This window comes from Centropristis striata, chromosome 20 (genome assembly GCF_030273125.1).
Source record: "Centropristis striata isolate RG_2023a ecotype Rhode Island chromosome 20, C.striata_1.0, whole genome shotgun sequence".
NCBI lineage: Eukaryota > Metazoa > Chordata > Actinopteri > Perciformes > Serranidae > Centropristis > Centropristis striata.
The window spans coordinates 7494114-7517377 of NC_081536.1; the positions used below are offsets into that span (position 1 = coordinate 7494114).

At 36.9% G+C, this 23264-nt stretch overlaps 1 protein-coding gene across 1 annotated transcript; it reads right to left on the reverse strand.

Annotated features, from left to right (window-relative positions):
- Positions 1-741: 741 nt before the first annotated feature.
- Positions 742-22874, reverse strand: eif2ak2 (eukaryotic translation initiation factor 2-alpha kinase 2). Its single transcript, XM_059359953.1, has 36 exons — positions 22266-22874; positions 21055-21181; positions 20784-20938; positions 20577-20700; positions 20337-20410; positions 20098-20247; positions 19868-20000; positions 18991-19058; positions 18819-18906; positions 18528-18559; positions 18397-18439; positions 18221-18300; positions 17996-18115; positions 17384-17518; positions 17085-17301; positions 16299-16442; positions 16042-16143; positions 13982-14044; positions 13314-13445; positions 8086-8198; positions 7007-7145; positions 6772-6845; positions 6238-6402; positions 5966-6110; positions 5696-5763; positions 5558-5612; positions 5221-5285; positions 5021-5108; positions 4701-4753; positions 4436-4555; positions 4216-4344; positions 3925-4129; positions 3432-3575; positions 2400-2501; positions 2052-2114; positions 742-1422 (listed from the first exon to the last, which is right to left on the reverse strand). Exons 1-36 carry the CDS (start codon positions 22358-22360, stop codon positions 1288-1290), a joined length of 3945 nt encoding a protein of 1314 aa, XP_059215936.1. The 5' UTR covers positions 22361-22874; the 3' UTR covers positions 742-1287.
- Positions 22875-23264: the final 390 nt, after the last annotated feature.

Consider the following 23264-nt stretch of genomic DNA (forward strand, 5'->3'; position numbering starts at 1 on the left):
AAATAGCAAACATAGTTAGGAAAACAAGAAAATATCACCGTGGATGGATAAAAACACTGGGGAAAGTGCATAGTATAAGAAATGGGGTTGTTTTGCAGCCTTCAGGCAACGTTATCTTTTTATTTCTGGCAAAATGCCTCGTTACCGATCAACAACTACACTTTCCAAGAAGCTTTAGTAGCCCATCACTTCCCTTTGGCTGCTGCTGGTCAAGGTCCAATTTACTTAGAGGCTAAGGAAGGAAGTTTTATATCTGTGAGGACACTAAAGGATGCACGATATGGTTTGTACAAAATGGCATGAATAATAGCTTATCCATTTTTAACACCTATTTCTTTAGATCATTAAAAAAAAATCTTTTCATTACAAGTTGCCTTTGTTGTTTAATTATGAAAGTCCATGATTTAATGAACAGACTCCTCAATCTAAGAGTTGCATGCTTCCCAATTATCTAACTTTTCATTATTTTCAGCCCTCTGAAGTTTCAGAAAGGATATAAGGCATCAACTTGAAGTAGCAAAAATAACCCCTGGGATATTCACTGTTGGACTCAAGTTAAGATGACATCATAACTAATTAGCATAACTATCATTATTTAAACATTTAATATCAAGTATCAATAATGCTAATCTCAAGTTGAGTTTTAAAACTAGTATCAATAGGATTGCATTTACCATAAAAAATGTTTTAACATGCATGTCATTAAATCATTGAGAGAATAATAAAAAGAAAAGGTATACAAAAGCTTTTTAATGAAATAATTCAACTCATAAAACATTACAACACTGTAGCCAGTTTAAATGTTAAAAAGTATTGGTGTCACGAACTGTCATTCTGTAAATCTTCTCCAAGGATGAAGATGCAGCAGCTGCAGCACTCACTCCGTTTAGTGTTTAGATAACCATTACAAACAGATTCAGTACAAAACAAAAACTGCACTGTGACATCACTTAAAACACAAGTTTGGAAACAGAAAATACAGGCACATGATTATTTGGAAGCTAAAAAGCTTGACAGATTGTAGCTAAGGCTACTTTTTATAATTATGCTAATGTTCATGTTCCATTTCCTGATTATAAAACCATTTTAGGTCCCCTTCTTAGGTAGATTGCATAAATATGTGTGTGAGAGGGCGCTGATCCCAGCTCTATAAGTGCAGTATGTTAACCATTTTCATACAAAATCATATTATAACGGAATATGAAACCATTTCATTATTAGACCAAAGACATCTGAACAGATAGAGCTCCATACGGAATTCTGAATCATCATGCTGCCTTGTGATTATCATACAGTTGCATTTTTCTCGTGCATATTTTGTGCGTTGAACTCCTGAGCCCACTTCTCCAGCTCCGCCTTCAGCTGATTTGCTTCAGGTCGTTCTTCTGGCTTGTCATGTACCATTGACTTAATGATTTCATCCTGCAAAAAAAACAAAAAAACAAAACAACATAAGCAACTGCTACTGAGATCATTGAATCAAAAATAAATGCTGTCATACAACAATATTCACTCCACATTATCTGTCTAGAGATGGACAAGTGTTGAAACAGTGCAAACCCCTGCTACTGCTGTTGTCAGGAAAATGTCACACGAAGTATTAAAAATAAAAGTACTCAATGCAGAAAATGGCCACTCTGACTATAAAACTATCCTTCATATCGTACAATTATTATTACTCACACATCAATATAAATGCAAGATTGTATTGTTGTAGTTGTTTGAGGTGAGTAAAGTTAAGTATAAATAATTAAGTATTAATTATATTGTTCCGGACTGCAACTTATGATAACTTCTGTTTATTAATATCTCTATTAAACAACTGATTGTTTGATTTGTGAAAATTCTGATAATGGTAAAAAAAAAAAAGCCCAAAGTCAATCCATCCATCCATCTATAAATTGTTTCAGCTGTATTTTTACATTTTCATGCTTTGTGTGCAAAACTTTTTCCCTTTGAAATATTAAAATATGAAGTAGCATCACCAGAAAATATTAAAATAAAGTAGTTCCTAATAACTGTACTTAGTTAAGTTTACTTAGCTACTCTACCTCTTGGGGAAAAGTCTGTGAAAACTCCTCAGGGAACTTCTGGCTTCTGGCATCCTCCCAAACCTGGTATTCATGAGATGATAAGAGATGATTGTGAGTCAGCCTTAAATTAACAAATAATCGCTCTAAAGAACGTTGCTAATTATTAAAAAAAATGAAACAAGACAGATTAAAAGATTAAGTTTCATCTTGTGCAGTGCATTGCTTTTGTTACATACACATTAAAAGAAATCAATTACTGGTGTATACTTAGCTGATTTCCTATTTGTGTATAATAGACAAATACATAATACGGTAAGTAATAACATGTAATAACACACAATGTTATACTGTTTCTGATTGACTCACCACTACTCTTTCGTGGCCGGTAGAGAGTTTCCAGAGGAGTTCAAAATATATCAACCCCATCGCAAATATGTCCACTTTCCGGTCGTAGGTCTTCTCCCTCTTCTGTGATGGAATAAAAACATAGTATTGACAAAAAGCACTTCAGTTTCAGGTTAAGCTAAATTGAGAGCATTGTTTTGTGCAAGTTGGTGGTCTACCTAATAGAAGAAACAAAATGACGTATTTTTGTAGGCCAACCTTGAAGTCAGCATCTCCATTGGGTTTATGAAGAATTCGCCTATGGGATTTTTGAATTGGATTTAGGATCAACGCAGAAAATAAGCTCTGTGGCAAACAAACGTTTCTTATACTTGTGCGTTTTGTTCAGCAGGATAATGTTCACAAATGAACACCACTTTTATGATGTACGAAGCGTTAATGCAGCCGGCAAAAGTAAAAAGCTAACATTATGCTATAGCTAACTACACCACGGTCGCATGACTTGAACATCATAGCAGTTATGCTTCAGGCGGTCCCAGACAAGCTAACCAGCAGTTTTGACAAGCTAGCGAATCTGTAGTCTAAAAATAGTTTATTAACCTAATGTACAACCTACAAGAGTTTTCAGAGCACTGAAAAACACGACTAGAGGCTGTAAGGCGGATTAGTGAGAGAGATCCTGTCCGTGTCCCATGTGATGACATTTAATGTCCCTGACAGCCACTGTAGTCACATTTAACCACTTGTTAGCAACCACCTTTTAAAGGACATGTTAAAATGTAAAATTATTGAACTTAAAAAGTGGGGTATTTACTAACCTATTTTAGGTCCTACAACAAAATGCTTGTGTTGACCACAGACCTAATTCCAGGCATCTAACCAAAACCCCATTCAAAATTCTCATTGAGTTTGAGAGGATAGACCCGAGGTTAACATGCTAACTTACTTCCTGGTCTAAGAACTAATTCCTGTGGCGTCCTTTTAAGCCCTTGACAAGAACAAATTTCCTAATATTGAAGAATTAAAAGTTATTGTCAGCGTTGACCATCTCACCTGTTCAGGAGCCATGTAAGATGTGGTTCCTTCGTTCCCCGTTCTCTCCATCAGATCATCATCATCATCATTATCATCTCTGGTGACCAGTCCAAAGTCCCCAATCTTCACTTCTCTATCCACTCCAAACAGGATGTTATCAGGCTTGGCATTGAAAAAAAACAAAACAGAAATTTTAACAAATTATCATCTAGCTGGGCAATAAATCTAAACAGTCATGTAGCTTTTATTGGGTCAATACATTTTTTTTATCGATCAACTAGGTATAAAAAAGGAAAATTCAATTATGTGATATTATTCTATTGAGGCAGTTGTTCATTTTATTGTTATTATGCTGTTAAATCTAATGTAAACCTCATCCATTTACAGGTAATAGTATGTCTGAATGTTGTTAAATGTTTCATTTGTCACAACAAGAATAATATTCTAGCGGGGAATTAGTGAAAACTAGGGGTGTTAATCATAATTAGGATAGTATATAATATAGATTCACCTTCAGGTCCCTGTGGATGTGCTTCTTGGAGTGAATATATACGACTCCACTAACTATTTGCTGAGCAATGCTCAGACTTTCTTCTCTTCTCTTGGGGTCTGGCACAGTCTCAGTGTTCTTCTCATCAATCCACTTTTTAAGTGTTTTGGTATCACATAGCTCCATCTGAATATAGAGGTACTTTGCCGATGATTTATCTGTAGACCTATAAAAATAAAGAAGAGAAAAATAATTAAACAATTCTCCATTAACTTGAAATTTAAAAAGTTAGAGTAAATGCTTCAGACTTACTGGGAAGAGCTGTTACTGTCAGATGAAATGTTCCATTGGTATCCCGAATCCTCCATCCAAAATGTGTAGTATCTCACTATATTACAGTGGAGGAGGTCTGACAAGGTCCCCACCTCTCGAAGAGATTTCCTAACAAGAAAAATTAATCTGTAAACAAAGTACTTGCACACACTCCACATACTCAACAGTGCACACTGGAACGTTATGACTGTATACTTACTCTCCACGACGGACAATCTTTACAGCATAAAACTTCTCCAGCAGTTTATGTCTCACTTTGTAAACACATCCAAAGGCCCCACTGCCCAGACACTCCATGGGTTCAAAGTCTGAAGTAAACCTATTGAGATTAACATGTTTGAAAAATGATAACATGATTGTTTACACAAAAAGCCAGTGGGAGATGTTGAGGATCATACTAGTATAAAACACACATGCTACATTGCAAATCTAATATTACAAGAAAAAACTGCTTGTTTTCATACCTTGACTGAGCCTCATTCTGATTATTTCCCATGTTCTTCTTTTTGACATCACGCTGAGAGAGTAAAATAATAAAATAGATTTACATTTTGAAAGCTGTGCTCTAATTATTGGGTTGTAACTTCTTTAAGAACCATAACATACAAAACAGCTTTGTGTTATATTATCTTCAGGAGTATTTATATTATTATTAGACAAATTAACATTTCTAGCTCTTGACTAATACTAATATTATTCTGTGTCCCTTTCCACATACAGAGGAAGCAAAATGAAAGGGTGGATATAAGGTTGTAGTTTTAAAATTTGTATATAAAGTGCAGACCTGATCACTGGAAGAGTTTGATGAATCTGTGAATTTTCCAGAGCCACTTGTACCCGTTGACATGCTTTGTGACGATGCAAGAGATTCCCTTGAAAAGAAAAATATTCAGAGCCATTAGTACAGATTTTCATCATTAGGCTCTATAAAAAAACAAAACTTTTTGGGAATTAGGGTTGTGCTAGGATCAAAATGGGCCTTACAGTGAAGTTGGTGTTGACAACTTGGCTGGTGCATCATCTTCAGAAGCAGCTGACCTTAAGGGAACCTACAATTCACAAAAAGTTGTTACAATATAGCATGTTCCATGTTAAATGATGTACTTTCCTGTAGCCTGAAAAATAATGTCAAATTATATCAATTATTTCATGTCATTTTTCTCAGTCAAACCACTTTCAATGTTCATTTTGTTCATCCACAAATATGGACCCAAACTAAACTTTCTTGCTCTTACAATGCTGCTGCTAGTCTGCTGCAGTCTGTAACTATTGTAAGTGTAGATTTCACCTACTAAAGATTTTTAATTATAAGAGAACTGACCTGAGCCTTGGAGGGGAATATGCTCATTGATTGTGATGATGCTTCCTGGGACACCCTGAGGGAATACAATGAGACATTATGACAGCTTTCTCAGCTTTTAACTCTACGTTCTGCTACTTTAGACCGAAAGACACTCACCCGGCAGTTGATGGTGACAACGATACAGATTGTGCACTGTCTTCAGACATTGTTGCTCTGACGGACACCTAAAAAGCAGGCAATGTTGGACAAAACTCTTGAATGTGAAATGTCATCTCAGTGAAACCACTTTATTCAAAAGCATTTAAAAGTAGCTGTGGTTGGACTGTGGATTACCTTGCATATGTTTTGGCTTTGTGTACCTAATTAACTGGTAACTAAATGTATATTTTATGACATCAATGTAGTAAAAAAAAAAGTATTAAATACCTTGCTGTCAAAGTCTGACTGTTTTTGAAGAGCATCCCAGGCCAGCCGAGCTGCATCCTGTTTAGCCTCTTTGACAGTTTTACCCTGACCCTCAGGGTAGTACGTAATGATCTCTGATGATTTGATCATTAATTTGTAGAAAAATCTGTTTTGTTGTGAGAAAATAGTTCAGACCACTATCTTAACATTGTAATATTGTTAACAAGTAAAAATCAATCAAGACAGTAGAGAGTATCTGCAGTGTGGATACAAGTTACAGAGGTTATACTCACTGAGGATCATGAGGTGGACCACATCTCCTCTCTTCTATGTATGAATGGCAGCGGTTTGTTCTCTGACAGTAGTGCGCAATGAGTCCAGTGAACTTGGCCTCCTCTCTTTGTGTCCGCTGGTTTCTGTTAAGCTGTGAGTTCGCACTGAGGCTTCTTATCTTAGTACTGTAAAAAACAAAACAAGAGAAATTTCACACTGATGAAAACATGAAACTGAAAAAGATTATATTACTATGTTTTGCATTATACTATATCTCATACCCCATACTAAATCATAATCTACCATATTACAAGACATTATGTTAATATCTTACAAATACTTTTGTATCATTGTATTAATCAAATAATAATAATAATAATAATAATAAGCATACTAAGAACCGTAACGTACCATTACCCAATCCCATCATATTATAGTCAGGAGTACACCCCACTGTCACTATACCTATACCTTTTCTTCTACAAAGGGTCTTTTTAAATGCTGCACATCTTATCTTAAAATTATAAAATGTACTGCCGCTGTGATTTACTCACCAGATATTGGAAACATCTTGATTTATATCCTCCCTTTGCTGACCTGATGCACAGCTGTCTTTCTCAACTGCATCCTTTAAAATAAAAAATAAAGAACATTTTGACATGGGTCATGGGTGACCTACTGATTTATGTAACAAAACAAGTGTTGGTTGTGGTTAGTGGCCCATCATTTGTCTTTCACTAATAAATACTTGTGGCTCTTAACCATAGATAAGAGAAACAATAATCTTACTGTGTCAACTAAGTCCTGGGTTTTTTTTCTTTCTAAGAATTTCATGACATTTTTAGCTGCATTATTTTTGGCTTCCTTCTTGTTCTTCCCCACGCCTTCAGGATAGGCTTTTCCATTTAGGACAGCCCTCTGGGTGAATCTGTAGAGAAATGCACACCTCTGTTAACAGGCATGGTGTCTTGAGATGACGTCGATGGTAGTGCATAAAGTTATATGTTGTTAAATGTGATTACATCACAGATGATAGGCTGAGACTATAGCACAGTACACTTATTCAAAGATTATACTAAAATTTTAAGCTACTTGTATTCAGGTATCTCCATTTTTATATCGTCACACTGTTAAAATAATCGCCTAAAAAGTCATTTTTTGTCCTTTTTTTTTTTTTTTTGCCTAAATCGTCTCCTCATGACGCTGGCCACCTATGGTAAAATCACCTACATCCTCAGTTGATCAGATCATGGTCTACATAAGAGTGACATGAGCGTGTCTTAAACATGACATGGGATGTGTCATGAACATTAATGACACTTTGAAGTAACATTAATGCTCATGATACTTGTCAGGACATGTTTCTGACAGGCTTGTGTGACTCTTATGTAGACACCTTCAAAATAAAGTGTTACCATATATTGCTTAAGTCACAAAGGCATGTTCAAAAAATTGCCATGAAGTAATTTATTTCCCTTAAGTTACATCATTTACACACAGTGTTATTACTATGTCAATAGCCATCCTTTGTTACATCATTTTTGAGTGAAATGATCAATAAATGTCATATGTTACACTTGGTGATTTTTTTTTGTGTTTCCTGCAAAACTTGAAAAAATGAGTTAGGCGATTATTTTTAACAGCTTTCACCACAATCTTCATAGGAATTAACGATTTAATATAAAATATGAGACCACAGGGCAGACCGGGCGCTAGCTCTACTAAGATTCATATCACACAGTCATCCCTGCCACTATACGGAAGAGAACCACCCAAACTCTAACTCCGACTTTGGCGGAGCACAACTACGGGAGAATAATGCGCAAACACATATAAGTCATTAGTAACATACATGTTATTCTACTCACGTTCGATCATGGCAAGGCCCAACATATCCAAGGTCCTCATAGTGCAGTCGGGAGCGTGTTTTATGTGCATACTTATATAGTTCAGCAACATAGGTTCCAGTTTCCATCACAGATCACGAAGTATCCGGGTTTACATTTCATAAAACCGAGATCAATGTACAATATACTTATCTCTTTATCCTTCTTATGTTAATATGTCTAATAATCCTGCGTATTTCCGTGCTGTTTCGACTCCGCTGTTTCTAGTTACCTTAAGTTTCGATTTCTCCGTATGAACGTCAGTCACGTGACGTTATGTGACTGAACAATCAAAGTTAAAACTCGCATTTACAGCTGAAAATGGTTAATGGCAAAATTGTAGAAACATGTAATTCAGCATGAGTTATCAATAAATGCAGAAATTGTTTTGATGCATTTTTTTTTTTAGATTTCTATAAAATTATCCAGTAGTGTGCACACACTGTCTCAATATAAAGGGCAAACATTTTCATAAAAGGGCACCTCTTACATGTTACAGGGTTCATTTTTGATCCGAGTGGGCACACACCCAGTGCCTCGTTACCTGGCTGTGCTGATGGGAACAGGTTAAGCAGGTTACACAAATATTCTGCAGCCTAAATGATAGTCATGTCAGCCTAATGGTTGATCTGTTTAAGCTCGATGGTAACGTTAATGTAGTCATAATGCTGTGCTTAAAAAAAAAAAAAAAAAAAAAAAAAAAAAAATAATAATAATAATAATAATAGCCATTGAAAGTAACCTATGGCTAAAGTTGTTGCAGTGTTTCATTGGCAAGGCTGTAACACTAATCTGCATGCCAGTGTCATATATGGATGAGTTTAGGACTGGGCTATGGCCAAAATCTTCTATGTTGATATAGATCATTTTATATCCTGATAATGAAATGCATATCACAATGTAGCATGTTTTGTCAATATTAAATTCTATGGATAAGCCCATTATATACACTACATATTCCATGTTAGATTACTCCAGCCCCTCTATGGTTTGCTCTAGCTTCTAGCAGTCAGAACTCAGTTTTCCTCCCAGACTGGCACTTTAAGCAGCCACAGGAGAACTTTGGCCAACCGTAGAGGTATGACAAAAAATCTGACAAAGGACACATTAAACAGCCTGACAGTGGTTACCTGAGTGGTTTCTTCAACCTCAATATGATACTCAGACAATACACAGTTTACCTGTAACTATCAACCTAGTCCAACTCTTACTTCTACATGTAATTTCTTTATATCAGAAAAACAATCTTAGTGTGTGAACACATCTGTCTTGTACTTACAGTTTTGGGAATAAATGACATAATCAAATGGCACGATGCAGATTTTCCCCCTAACCCAGAACTCATACAATACACAAACTGTGCAAAATAAAAAAAGTACATTTACAAACTTTACAGAGGAAGAATGACCATTTCACCCTAGTTGCCAATGTTTTATTTCCGTATTCAGTCTATTCATTACAAAGCAAAGGGTGTAATGTGACATCACTAATTAACCATTTCAAGCATAGAACATAATATTTCATTGTCAGTTGTAATTGTCCAGAACATGATTATTTATTAAAATCAATAATGTTGCATTTGGGTTGTCTCTGTTAAATCAGATAGAGGTCTTTGTTTACATTTGGAATTTTGTTCACACTTTCTATTTATAAATCAGCTATTTGACACCAAAAATAAGTTCTTTGAAAATTGCATAGTCTCTTCTCATAAAACATCATAGCCAGGAACCCAGTTTTAGGGTTCAATATCTTCAGGCATATAACTACATACAATTTGGTAAGGGCACAGACAAAACACTGTACATGAGATCTAAATGATTGAAAGGCACAGGTAGAGGTCTTTTTAAAAAACATGTTATTGCTGTCCCTTAAAATCGAAAGACTTGCCAATTTGGTTTTGGGGTCCCCGGGGTGTCCCTCAAAGCAGTGTTTCACAAACCTCTCCTGAAGCACCACTTGTACTGCATGTTTTAGGTCTCCCCCTCCTCCAACACAGTTGATTCAAATGATTAATTTGTTATGAACTCCTGAAGCTGCTCGATAACAAGCTGATCATTGTAATCAGCTGTGCTTGAACAGGGAGAGATCTGAACATGCAGGACATGTGGTACTCGAGGAGAGGATTGGGAAACACTATCCTTAAGTATAAAAACATGAAGCTTTCCACACTTCTGGATAGAAATACAATATTTGATATATAAAATTTCAGGCACTCTTAACATAAACAGAATCAGAAATATGGCAACAAAATGACGATGTGGACTCATTTCTAGGACCATGAAAATTTGTGTAAAACGGGTTTATGTGTGAGCATTTTGTGTGTTAAGCCACAAGTTCCTTTCATGTTGTCCTAATGTTTAAATGTAACAAAATATGAAGTTTACTATAGATACGAACTACCCATGCATTGACCTGTATTGTAGCACCTGTAGCAATGAAGACAGAAACAGAAAAAACTCACAATGAACTTGAAGAGACAGTTGAATTTATTTAAGTGGGGTTGTATGAGGTCAGTGTATTACCTACAGTAGATGGCAGATGAACTGCTGTGGATGGGTGCAGCGGCAAAAAGTAATTTGACCACCTAAAATAAAATCAATATCAGTTTAAGTTTAGGCTATATTTAAATACATTTCACAGCTTTACCTTGCTGTCAGAAAGCCCTGTTTAAGTTTAAGGAACTGAAGCTGTCATCTATGCCCTCGCTGAAGCCACCAGCCTCCATTGACAAAATCAGTAAACTGACTTTGCAGAACACAGGAGTTGCTGATCTACCACTGCCTATGTCGTTAACATTGTTTTTGTGATTGTGTGATTGGTGAATCCAAACTAACCCTTAAAATTTACGTCATACAAGAACTCAAAAATAAACTAACCGATCGAGGCAGCTGCAGACCAGCAACTCCTGTGTTCTGTGAGGTAGAATTACTGTGTTTGTCAATGGAGTTTGGTGGCATTAGAGAGCATAGATGACAGCTTTAAAGCTAAACTAGGAAACAGTTAACATTAAAAAATTGTCAAATTAGTTCAACCTGTCACTATATCCTGACAGTAGTACATGAGACAGATACTCCTCTGTCTCCTCCTGGTACTCCTAATGGCATTTGCAAGATTTCACCATTACTGTAGGAAAACAACCAATCAGAGCTGAGGAGTCTCTAATGCAGCTGTCAATCATGCCAATGAATGCTTGTGAACTGCAGGCAACGCTGACCAAATATGAATCAAGATTCTATTATTGCATTGCTTGTTACTTGTTTTGAGAAACATATTTTAGTGTACAGTTCACAAAAACATTTCAGGTTAGTACTAAGCAATGCGATAATAGAATCTTGACTTATATTTTGTCAGCGACAGTTTGACCACTGTTCACGAGTATTAAACTGACGATTGACCGCTGCATACGAGACTCCTCAGCTCTGATTGGTTATTTATATTCAGGCATGGTGGATTCTCACAACGCCATTAGGAACATTAGGAGGAGTCAGAGGAACATGATTTTTCACATCTGTCTCATCTATGACTGTCAGGATAAAGTGACAGTTTCATCAAAAATGACAAAAACGTATTATGGAGGTACCTTCATCTGTGCTTCCTGGTTTGACAGTTTAACAGTAGTTAATTTGCCCCCACATAAACTTAAACAGGGCTGTCTGAGGGCAAGTGAAGGACTGAAAATATTAAAAATATAGCATACGCTTAAACTGATATAGTTTTCTGATGCCCCATCCACAACACTACATTGCTTACTCCTGCCTGCTTCTTCAAACTGGAGGCAAGCCAACCGCCATCTACTGTAGGTAATACACTGACTATGGATAATAGCTCATACAACCCCACTTAAACAAATCCAAACTATCCCTTCAGTATTCAGTCAACCACATCATGCCACTGTAATTGAATGGCGAGTGAGGTGGAGATTAACGCTACCTAGGAGTAAAAAAGAAATAGATAAAAGTATATACATACGTAGCTCAGTGTCTCAATATGTGCATGAGTAGTTCATTTGGGAATAACAAGTTCATATCTTAATCAGTTGAAGACAACATGGAAGGACCTTGTAACTTTACACAAAATGCCCACATGAAGATACACAGAACCAACTGAGAAGCAATCAACTGTTAGGCACTTTCAAAAAAATACTTGGCAGGTACTTGGATGAAGTATCTGCCCATCACCATCCTTAATGGGTTAACGTCAACCAATCAAACTGAAGCCAATCGTGAGAAGAGCGCAAACATCTATTCTGTGGCGAAAGGCCTTCAGTGTCCTTCTTTGTTCTTCTTTCAATGAAGAAATACTTTCCATTTCTATAACTGATGCTGTTGCAGCATCTACATTAACCTCTTTATGAGTCGCCATTGCTGTTTTGCCCCTCCATTTGATCACACACACCTAAATCAAGCCGGTAGCTGCCAGTAGCTCCTCACAGGACACTAAATGCATTACTTGAAGCATGACAAGTGTGATCTCATGATCATGTAATTCTTGTGTGATATCGTGAGAATGCAGCTGCTGTGCAAGGTAAACATAACCCTCTTTTCAAACAAACTTTCATGGTCCTTGGAATGAATCTGCACCACCATATCTTCAATTCTGATGATGTCCGAGCCCTTGATATTTGGTCCAACATCAATCAAACACTGTATTTTTAGCAGGAAACATGGAACCGACAATATGTCTATACTGCGAGGGCTTCCTGGGGCCTCAAAACCACCTACTTTCCTTTTTTTTCTGTTTTCAAAGTTCAGTAATAAAAAATATGCTTTTTGCTTTGGCCTTTCAACCATTTGGATCTGGTGTTCACTGTTTTGTCTGTGCTCCTATCAAACTGGCTCAAGGAGGTATATTTCTGAAGATATTGAACCCTAAAAATGTGTTATCAAATAACAAGATTCCCAGGGGCAAAATTGAGTCAAAAATATTGTTGCTCTTAAAAAGCACAAATATAAATTTTAAAACAAAATGTACAATGTAAACACAAAGCTCTACCTGATTTGACACTAAATTATCCCCGTGGTGTGGTGATGAAATGTGTCTTTTCCCATTTATACTACATAATTATGACACATTTTGTTACATCGGGTCAGTTATTAAAAGAGACAATTTAAAAAAGTAGAAGTATTTTGGAATATTATGCTGGATAAATAGTCATGCTTGTGATGACTGATGCTTTTGTCTCTTCAAGTATTTCCTCGTCATACTCAGACAGTCTTACTGTTGCGCTGTGCCTCTTTAAGCATTATAAGTGTACGAGTGAACTCTTCCAAGTCCACCTTCAGTTTAGTTGCTTCAGGTCGGTCTTCTGGCTTTGCACACAGCATTGACTTAATGATCTTGTACTGCAACAAAAAACACGACAAAAAGAACAGATATTGTGATCTTAATGACGTCAATACGTGCTCCAAATGTCTTTTTCTTCAAGCTGAATTTACTTACAAAATAAATCTTCTGCCTGAACTATCACCTTCAGACCTATCTTTTTAGACAGGCATTTGGATGACCACCATGCATTGTACATATTATTTTATAATTTTTATATTTTCATTGTGTTTTAACTGTGTTTTAATTGTCTTAAGTCCCCCTATCTAATTTCTTTCTTTTTATCTTCTGTAAAGCACTTTGTGATTTTATCTGTGAAAAGTGCTATATAAATAAACTTTACTTAAGTACTTACTTACTTACTTACTCATCTATCCTACTTGACATTTTTCTTACATTATACATACTCACATCAGCAGTCATATTTTAACTTCCTATTCTTTGAGGCTTCACAGATAAAGTGTTGTAACTGTGCAAACCTTTCTACCTCATTCTGTGCTATTGGAGACTATCACAAACTATTGTGTGTCAGGTGAAAGAAAGAATGCTGGTGTACCTCCAGGGGAAAATTGTGGGTAAATCCTTGAGGAAAATTCCGGTTTCTGACATCATCCCAAAACTAGAAATTGTGCAAAGGAAGGAAGAACATTTAATAAGCATAACACAAATTCACAAGCTTCTCATTCAGCCTTTTTCACAGACCTCATGCATCCAACACTTTCTCCCTAATTTCAAGGCCATCTACAAGCAGCCTCTTGTTTTGATTTTCTCCAATGTGACTCGCATATTTTGCATATCAATCGAAAGTGAATTATCATGAGTCGTTTCTTTGTCTGACATCAACTGAGTTGTTAAATAGTCTATGAAACACAATCTGCCCCCTCGATACAATTTCAACTCACCTGTTACTGCAGCCTGGCAACACAAAGTCTAATTTAATGAGGGGTAGACAGGTTAGCTAACTTATTGTTATGCTTGCTTTTAGCTCAGCTGTTGTCAAATGGCAGGCTGGAACTGAGTTCTGCCTAAAAAGATCTTACAGTTTTCATTCATATCTGCTAGTAACAAAGATAGTGGCCATGACCTCTACAAAGCTGAGGGGTTTTAATTGAGAGCAGAGAAAACGAGTGAACCAAAATACTGTAGTGACGACCGACATTTCCCATCATGCCTCGTGCTGGACTGAGTAGTGTGTTAAACTCCCAGTGAGACAGAAGTTGGAGTTGCTAAAGTATCTGTAGCTTTTGTACTGGGATGCAAAGAATAATCTAGTTACAAGTAGTGATGTGCGGATCGATGCTGAAATATCGATACTTCCGATACCAGATCTGTATGCTCTAAAATCGATTCTCTAATAAAAATATCGATACTTTTGATACTTCAGTCATTTGTGGTAATGTATATTATTAACAGGAATATGGTGGAAAGTAACTAAACTATTCAGATCTTGTCTAAATGACACGCTGCTGGTAGGAACTACTTTTTCTTCCGCCTGGGTAAGTGCCTAATACGTAAGCGCAGTGGCGTGCTGCTGCTCACTCGTCTCTCTATCAGTGTGTGTGTAATTCAATGGCAGAGCGGAAAATAAGCTATATTGTGAATGAGGCTGCTACCTCAGTATACTTCTGAGTTTAAAATAAATAGCTAAAGTGACTCTGATATCTTGTATTCTTAAGCCATTTGAAATACACTTCTTTTTTAGATTTACCAGGCACATTAGGTGTATTTGCACAAAGTATCGGTATCAGATCGGTATCGCCGATACCAGCCTGAATTTTACTCAGTATTGAATCGGAAAGGAAATCGGTGGTATCGAACATCACTAGTTACAAGAGGTATTTGAATCAAATCCTTAGCTTTTGATTGGACCACTAAGAAGTGGGCGGACTTAGAGTTTAGCAGAGCTCCTGCTAACTAAAGCAGGAGCTACAGATCTCTGCTCTGCTACAGAGGACTGTTTGCTCCACAAACACACCTCCCTCACCTGTTAGATCAGGAGAACGAGGGAGAGATGAAAGGGAAACTTTGCCGACCTTCAGTCGACTCTGCATCACCACAGCGTGGGCATGCAGACAAATAGTGCCTGAGGCTCCAGAGCTCGCCCGCTCACTTGACAACAGAAGTCTGCCATCATCTGGCGGGGACGTTGTTCATCTCAATACACTGGCCATGCCAAAGTGACACAGACAAGGTTGCGAATAAACAAAGTGTCCACTGGATGAATCAGACACATTGCTACTTAGAAGCAGTTTTGATACCTCTGCCAGGAGTTTGTATGTCTGCCTGTGTATGTCTGTTTTTTGAGAGATCACAACCGCAGCAAAGTTGCAGTTTGATTGGCAGACGGATGGTATAATGATATTATGGGTTTAAATTGGCTGGTAATGTCTCATGTAAGCACAAGTTTTACTTTGTTTTACAGGAAGAATTCATGATTGGATGTGAAAAAATAAAAATACAAGGACGTAAAGTTTGATGTTTTATCCAAAAATGTTTTAGTTTTTGCAGTTTTAACAATTGATGAGGTGGTTATTACTGTTCTGTGGGTCTTTGAAACAAAAAAAAGTATTTGTTAGTTTACAGTTATTATTGACATACATAGGACTTTGAACTCACCAATTTCCTTTCAGGGCCGGTAGGGAGATTCCAAAGAAGCTCAAAATATATCAACCCCAAAGCAAATACGTCCACTTTTCGGTCATAAGTGCTCCTGCTCCTCTGCAATAAAACAGAATATAAAATATTAACAAAAAGCTCTACAGCACCACTAGAGGTTAAAATCTTCACAGTGTATATTTTAATGACTCCCTTTGACAACCAAATGTAATAAAACAGAAGAAAGTTAAAGTTAGTGTCAGTACAGAACACCTCACCTGCTCAGGAGCCATGTATGAAGGGGTTCCTTTGTAAACCGTTCTCTCCACCAGGTTCTCAGCATCGTCATCGTTCTCATCAGTGACCAGACCAAAGTCTCCGATCTTCACTTCTCCATCAAGGCCAAACATGATGTTGGCAGGCTACACGTGGAAAGAAATATTCAGATATGAAGCTTCATGACTGATGTGATGTAATAAATTATTCTTATTCTTAATTAGGGCCTCGGGGCAATCGCACCGAGCACTGGTCCCATACAGCAATAGCTGTAGGGACCAGTGTAGGGACCAGTGTGCTTTCTGTTCGAGACCAGAAATTTCAGTCTGTCCACCTCTGCTGTCACTAAGCCGGAACAGGTGCCAGTTAATTCTGTTGATTGCTTTGATCTGATTGCCTTTGATCTTTGATGTGATTACAGTTACAGATAGACACACACACACACACACACACACACACACACACACACAGTAACATTATGTGATTTTAATTACACACACACACACACACACACACAAACACACACACACACACACACACACACACACACACACACACATTTACATTTACCAGACGCTTTTATCCAAAGCGACTTACAGGAAGAGTAAAAACAAACAAACACACACACACACACACACACACACACACACACACACACACACACACACACACACACAGTTTTAAATCTCTGAAGAATCTCATTATAGTGTACACACACTGGCAGTAGCCCCCGTGGCCCTTTCAAAATTTCCCCAGAGGAAATTTTCTAGTTATTATTATCCTCTCACCTTCAGGTCTCTGTGGATAAGCATCTTGGAATGAAAGTACTCCACCGCATTGACGATTTGATAAGCAATAGTTAGACTTTCTTCTCTTCTCTTTGAGTCTCGCAGAGATTTCTTCACATTCTGCATGTTCTTCTCGTCTATCCACACTCTTAGTGTTCTGGTGTCACACAGCTCCATCTGGATATAGAGGTACTTTACTGATGAATGGCCAGTCGACCTAGAAAAGAAGGATCAGAAAAAAGGTGACCTACCTTCATGTTTAGTAACATAAGTATGGAATAGTAGTGGGTATGGCTTACTGTGAAGTGCTACCAGTTTCATCTGTACTGTCCCACTGGTATCCTGAGCTCTGCAACCAGCATGTGTAGTATCGAACAATGTTGCAGTGATGGAGGTCTGATAATGCCATCACCTCTCGTAGAGCTTTTTTGATACTAAGAAGAGCAAAAACATTACTTGGTTAATGAAACTGATTTATACACACTAGTGCTCAAAAGTTTGTGGTCACCAAGAAAAAGTCTGTGTTGTTTTTCATGATTGAGTTACAAAATTAATCGAAAATATAGTAAAGATATTGACATGGGTAGAAATTATAATTTTAACCTGTACAAATCTCAGACTTTACCTCTAGATACTCAACTAGTCTAAGGAAGGATCATTTTATTGCTTCTCAAATCAGCACAAACAGTTTTCAGCTGTGCTATCATAATGCTCAGGTGTTTTAAAGATCAATAAGCCTTTCAACACTATAAACATGGATTAACACGTCTGTTATTTTAATTTTTAAAAATTGTGCTTTTCTTTCAAAAATAAGGACATTTCTAAGTGAGCCCAAACTTTTGAGCGGTAGTGTATATATATTAATTATGTAAAAAAGGAAACAAATGAAATGCCTTTAATACTTAACTTACTCTTTGCAGCGGACAATCTTTATAGCATAAAACTTCTTCAGCAGGATTTGTTTTGCCTTGAAAACACAACCAAAGGCTCCTTTGCCCAGGCACGTTATGGAGTCAAACTCTGATGTAAACCTGTTGACATTAACAGGAGATTGAATATTGATACACAAAAAACTTAACACCACAGCAGTGTTAGATATCATACTAATAATGTAATTCAACGTTTTCATTTTATACCTTGAGGTCGCTGACTGAGTTGTTCTTTTCTTGCTCGGACTAATTACTGGATTCTTGCCATTGAAATTCGGCATTATATCCTTGATGAATAAAATGAAACCATGATATTATATAAACTAAATGTTAAAGAAAAAACAACAAGATAAACTAGCATGACTGATATATGACTACCTTACCTCTTTGCTGTTTCTTTTGGCATTTAGGAAATTTGCTGCAATTCTAGACAAGAAAAAAATGCAAATTAGAAATAACATCAGGGAAAACATTAAGTATTGTAACTATACAGTGAATCTAAAATATGGCTCACCTTATTTTGGGCTTCACGTCAGGACTCTGAATCTTTGTAAGGGGAAGTAGAAAAGTATAGTCAATTATATTTATACATTCATATACATATTCCAAATCCATTATATAAGGCAAAGAGTACTTGTGTGTAACCCTTAAAAACATCCTGGTACTAAGTCAGTTTCTTGCATCAGTGTAATCAAAGCCAGGTAAGTAAAACTGGCTAAACCCAAGAGGTCAATTAAAGCACTTTAATATAACTTCTGCAATAGACAATGACAGTATTGAGAGGTTTAAATAGGAAATAACAGACCTGATCCTTGGGAGGACCGGGTGAATGAACAACAGCTGAGTCGCTTGTAATCACTGGAACACTTTTTGGCTTTGCAGGACGGGACTCCCTTGGAGAATAAAGTGAGACACTTCAGTAGGATATTCTTAACATAAACTTTACCATGTGGAGTACTCCTCAGTCAGTGCCTTACCGTATGCTTGTTGGTGTGCACAGCCTGGCTGGTGTACTATCAGCAGACACAACTGACCTAACCGATACCTGCAAGGACAGCAAGTGTTTGGCTGTTACATCATTTGGTAACGCTTTATATTAAGGTCCTTGTAATAACCATTAATTAACAAGTAATAAGGCCCTTGTAAGTCCTTACAAAATGCTTGTTAACATTACTGTGTGTTTATAAGCGTATATAACTGTTAATAATGGCATTACAAACACCCATGACCCACCCATTATGTCTTTGCTATGCCTTTATTAATCTTATTTTGTTTGCTTACTGATATTAAGATATACTTTATTGCTCATCCATTATAAGTTAACTATAAGTTAATTATGCTTTTTGCAACTACCGGATCTAAAGCGAGAACAATGCCTTATTACTTGTTAATTAATGGTTATTAAGGACCTTATTATAAAGAGGTACCCATCATTTTATAGTGATTAATGCTCTCTAGCATGGGGTGTAACATTAGTGTATAAATCATTAGAATAACTTATTTTAATACAATTATTAAATTAAATTATTAATTATTAATTGCCAAAGAGCCTGGTTCTAATTCTGAAAATACTGTTTAAATAAGATGGTTTACGACTCATTTAATACCTGCTGTAATTGCCATATTTAGAAAATAATGAAAATTACAAAAGAAAAAAAAGGAGAATATGACTGGGCTTGCATATTTTATAGTTTGGAATTTTAAAGGAGGGTAATGTGTGGCAGCAATGGTTTCCTGGAGCACATGGTTGCATAAAAGCTTCAGGAAACACATGAAAGGAGCCCCATCTATCTACTATTTGGCATATTGAAAACCATAAATGATCTTGGTAAAACAAGAAAGAATATGAAATACCTTGCTGTCCCAGTCCGATTGCTCTTGAAGAACAGCCCAGGCCAGCTGAGCTGCATTTTGTTTGGCTTCCTTGATGCTCTTACCCTCAGCCACAGGGTAGTCCTTATTGTTGATCACTAATTTGTAGAAAAACCTTTGTAGACAAGAGAGGAAATATTCAGATCATCATGTAGTTTTCATTCAAGTTTCTGTCATATCCATTCAGGTTAAAGAGGTTCAGTCATACTCACTGAGGGCTATGTGGTGGACCGCATTTTTTCTCTAACTTGTAGTCATGTAAGAGCTTTGTTTTGTGACAGTAGTGATTGATGATTCCTATGAAATTTGTCCCCGTACAACCTTCGTCTTCAGATATCACACTCAAGTTCTTTGTCTTATCACTGTGTTACAAAGATAAATCACATAACAATTAAAAAATTAACAAAAATAACATTAACAGAAACTATGTGTGGCCACTGTTTGTGCTCACCAGATTTCCGACACATTTTGGACTAATTTCTCTTCTTGTTGACTGGATATGCCACTATCCTTCTCCTCTCCAGTCTTGAAAAAAATAAAAGTATCACTTTAAATTGTTTTTAGAGCAGTTTGTGTAACATTTGTGAAATCTACTTGAACATTTATGACATTACAGTCGATGAAATCTCCTTTGTTCCGTCTACTTTCTGCTTTAATCCCTGAGAAACTAGTGTGTACAATTACAACTTACCTCTGTAGTTCTACTGCCACATATCTCATGATATACAAGCTTGGCTGCTTCCTCCTTGGCTTCCCTCTTTGTTTTCCCAGTGGCAGCTGGATACTCCTTATCACCAACAATGAAGCTGCAGCATCTGATGTCATAAAAACTTTCCTTTAATGTATGTTTAAATCGAGACAAAATAGCTGCAATTCTCGGTGCAGTTAGGAGGCTTACAGAATCGCAGAATTTGGTCCCAGTCTTGTTGACTCCACAGCCCTTATATTGACCCTGGTCTTCTGACCATATTCATTAAGCCAACATATATAGTTGGGTTGAATGATACTTGTCTGATGAACTGGTGCTGTAGGGGTTTCTGCAGCATTTTCTGTCTGTCAAGATAACAACAGATACACATGAAGGAGACATGTGCCATTAATTGGTCTTTTACTCTTTGTAATAGAAACATTCACACATGCAGTGAGTCAATAAAGAAGAAGAATCTTACAGAGGTAACTGGCTCCTCCAACAAGCCTCTCAGAGCATTTTTAGCTGCGTTCTGTTTGGCTTCCTTCTTGTTCTTCCCCACACCATCAGGATACGCCTTGCCATTAACGACTGCTCGTAAGGTAAATCTGAGAAGAAAAATACAACATTTTGTTAAACCGGGAAGATGACATGAACCGGCTCACTTGATCAACATCCCCAAAGGTAAAGTTATCAACTTGACAGGGTCAAACACCCTTGGGACTGAAATTAAGTGTTGAAATGCTAGTATCAAATCATCTATTTTATTATATGTGCATCTACTACAGCATTTTTAGATGGCGTTACACTCAAATCAAACCATAATCTTCAACATTTTGTATTATGCTGTCTTATCCAATTTGTAAATATAAACAGGCTCCACTACTCGAAGGAAAAACTACATAACATACCCAGAGGTGTCGCCTATGTGTGATGAATGTCTTCTGTGGCAACACTTCTTCATAGTTTTGCTTTAAGAACATCTGCGACCTTCAGAAAACCTAACTGTACACAGCAGCGTTTTCTCTCCGATTCCCTTATAATGGTAAATCATTTAATCAAATTAAAAAGAGTGTAACTGTCCCTACCTCTGAGATGTGGCTAGAGGATTTCATTAACACACTCCATTTGGACAGGATATATTGAAGATATGCTGAAAGCAATTCAAGAAAACCTGGAAACCCCTCATGTCATATCTAGCAACTAAAAATCCAGTAAATCATCCTCAACCTAGCACAACACAGGAGGGCTGGAGATAAATAGGGAATGATTAGTGGGGTGGGTGTGGGAGAACAGACCTGAGAGTGATGGGGGACCCTGATCATCTGTTTTGTATTAGATGTTATTGCACTACATTTATTTTCTACCTAATTTAAATAATACCTTTGTGCCTATTAAAATATTTGAGTTCTAATGACTCCAGGGTGCAAAAAAAAAACCTCAAATATCTCCACTCAAATTTAAATGTTAAATTAATGTTACATTAATTGCATGTGTGTTTAAACTGCTTAAGAGTGTAGGATACGCATACATAATAACAATGACTGGCCTCGGGCATCATACAGAATACACCCATTTCCTATTTTTCTCAAAATAAAACACATGGGACCATACGACCCTCCCATTCGTGTCCCATATCATGACCATAACTTTGCAGGTAGTAAATCCCACCAGATAATTTTTGTAACTTACGTTTTAATGTGATCAGGGCCAACAGATCCAATGTCTTCGTATCTCAGCTCCAAACGCTCTCTCTGTGCATACTCGTTTAGTTTAGCTACGTCCATTATGAATGACTCGATAGTCGGAATGTCAACTCGTAATACAACAACAAAGTGCACATGTCAGAATACTTATTGACATTTTTTTCCGTTTTCATCTCAACTTTACTTCCATGTTTTCTTCGTGCTGTTCGTCTCGGCTCAGTTTCAATTCAGCCGTACTCACAGTTAAGTTTCGTTTTCTCGGTAAACGTCACACAACATGGCACCTTCAAATGCAGTCTGAAATATCAAACGTGGTTAAACAAACATGAACCGAGTGGAAGCAATCGCCGCGGATAAGATGCAACACCAGGAAAAGCGTTGACACAGTGAAAATGCTGAGTTTCTTTGGGACAGCAGCCGTCAAGTTACGTCTGTTAATTCTTCTTGAAAGCTATTTTTTAATTACCGTGAACATAACTGGCTGTTTTCGCTGCCGTCTCGAAATCACTGTAGCTTCAGTAAAAATGTGTAGTTACCATGGTAGTTACCTGTTCTTTCCTTTCCGAAAAACATAACGTTTGATTTGCTAGCTTTCACGAACTACAGTTCCCAATACGCTTTCACATCGCGCCTACTGCTAAGACTCATGGGAACTGGAGTTTTTTTTAAAAACATGAGGAAGCTAGTCTGTTAACCAAGTACTAGACGTCATTTAAACGTTTACAAGGGTTTATATCACATTTAAGTAAAAGTCAGAGACATATTTTAGGTAACCGTTCTATAATTTGTGTAGTTGGACCGTTTAACAGGGAAAAAAAGGCAATATTGCGGCATTTACCATTCACTGTTACACTAATCAAATACTGAATATATATTCTGGTGAGACGAAAATAGTAGTGACATATAATTTTAAAATATTAATAATAGTTTTAACACCCATATAACCTCATGATCTGAGCATCACATACACGTGAAGGCAGTGTTA

Coding starts and splice junctions, on each gene's coding strand:
- eif2ak2 (XM_059359953.1), bottom strand. CDS start 22,360: ATGGACGTAGCTAAACTAAACGAGTATGCACAGAGAGAGCGTTTGGAG. Junction 17,302..17,383: donor GAAACTGGTAGCACTTCACA/GTAAGCCATACC, acceptor CTTCTTTTCTAG/GTCGACTGGCCATTCATCAG. Junction 8,199..13,313: donor CACAGCGCAACAGTAAGACT/GTCTGAGTATGA, acceptor GATACTTCGTGA/TCTGTGATGGAAACTGGAAC.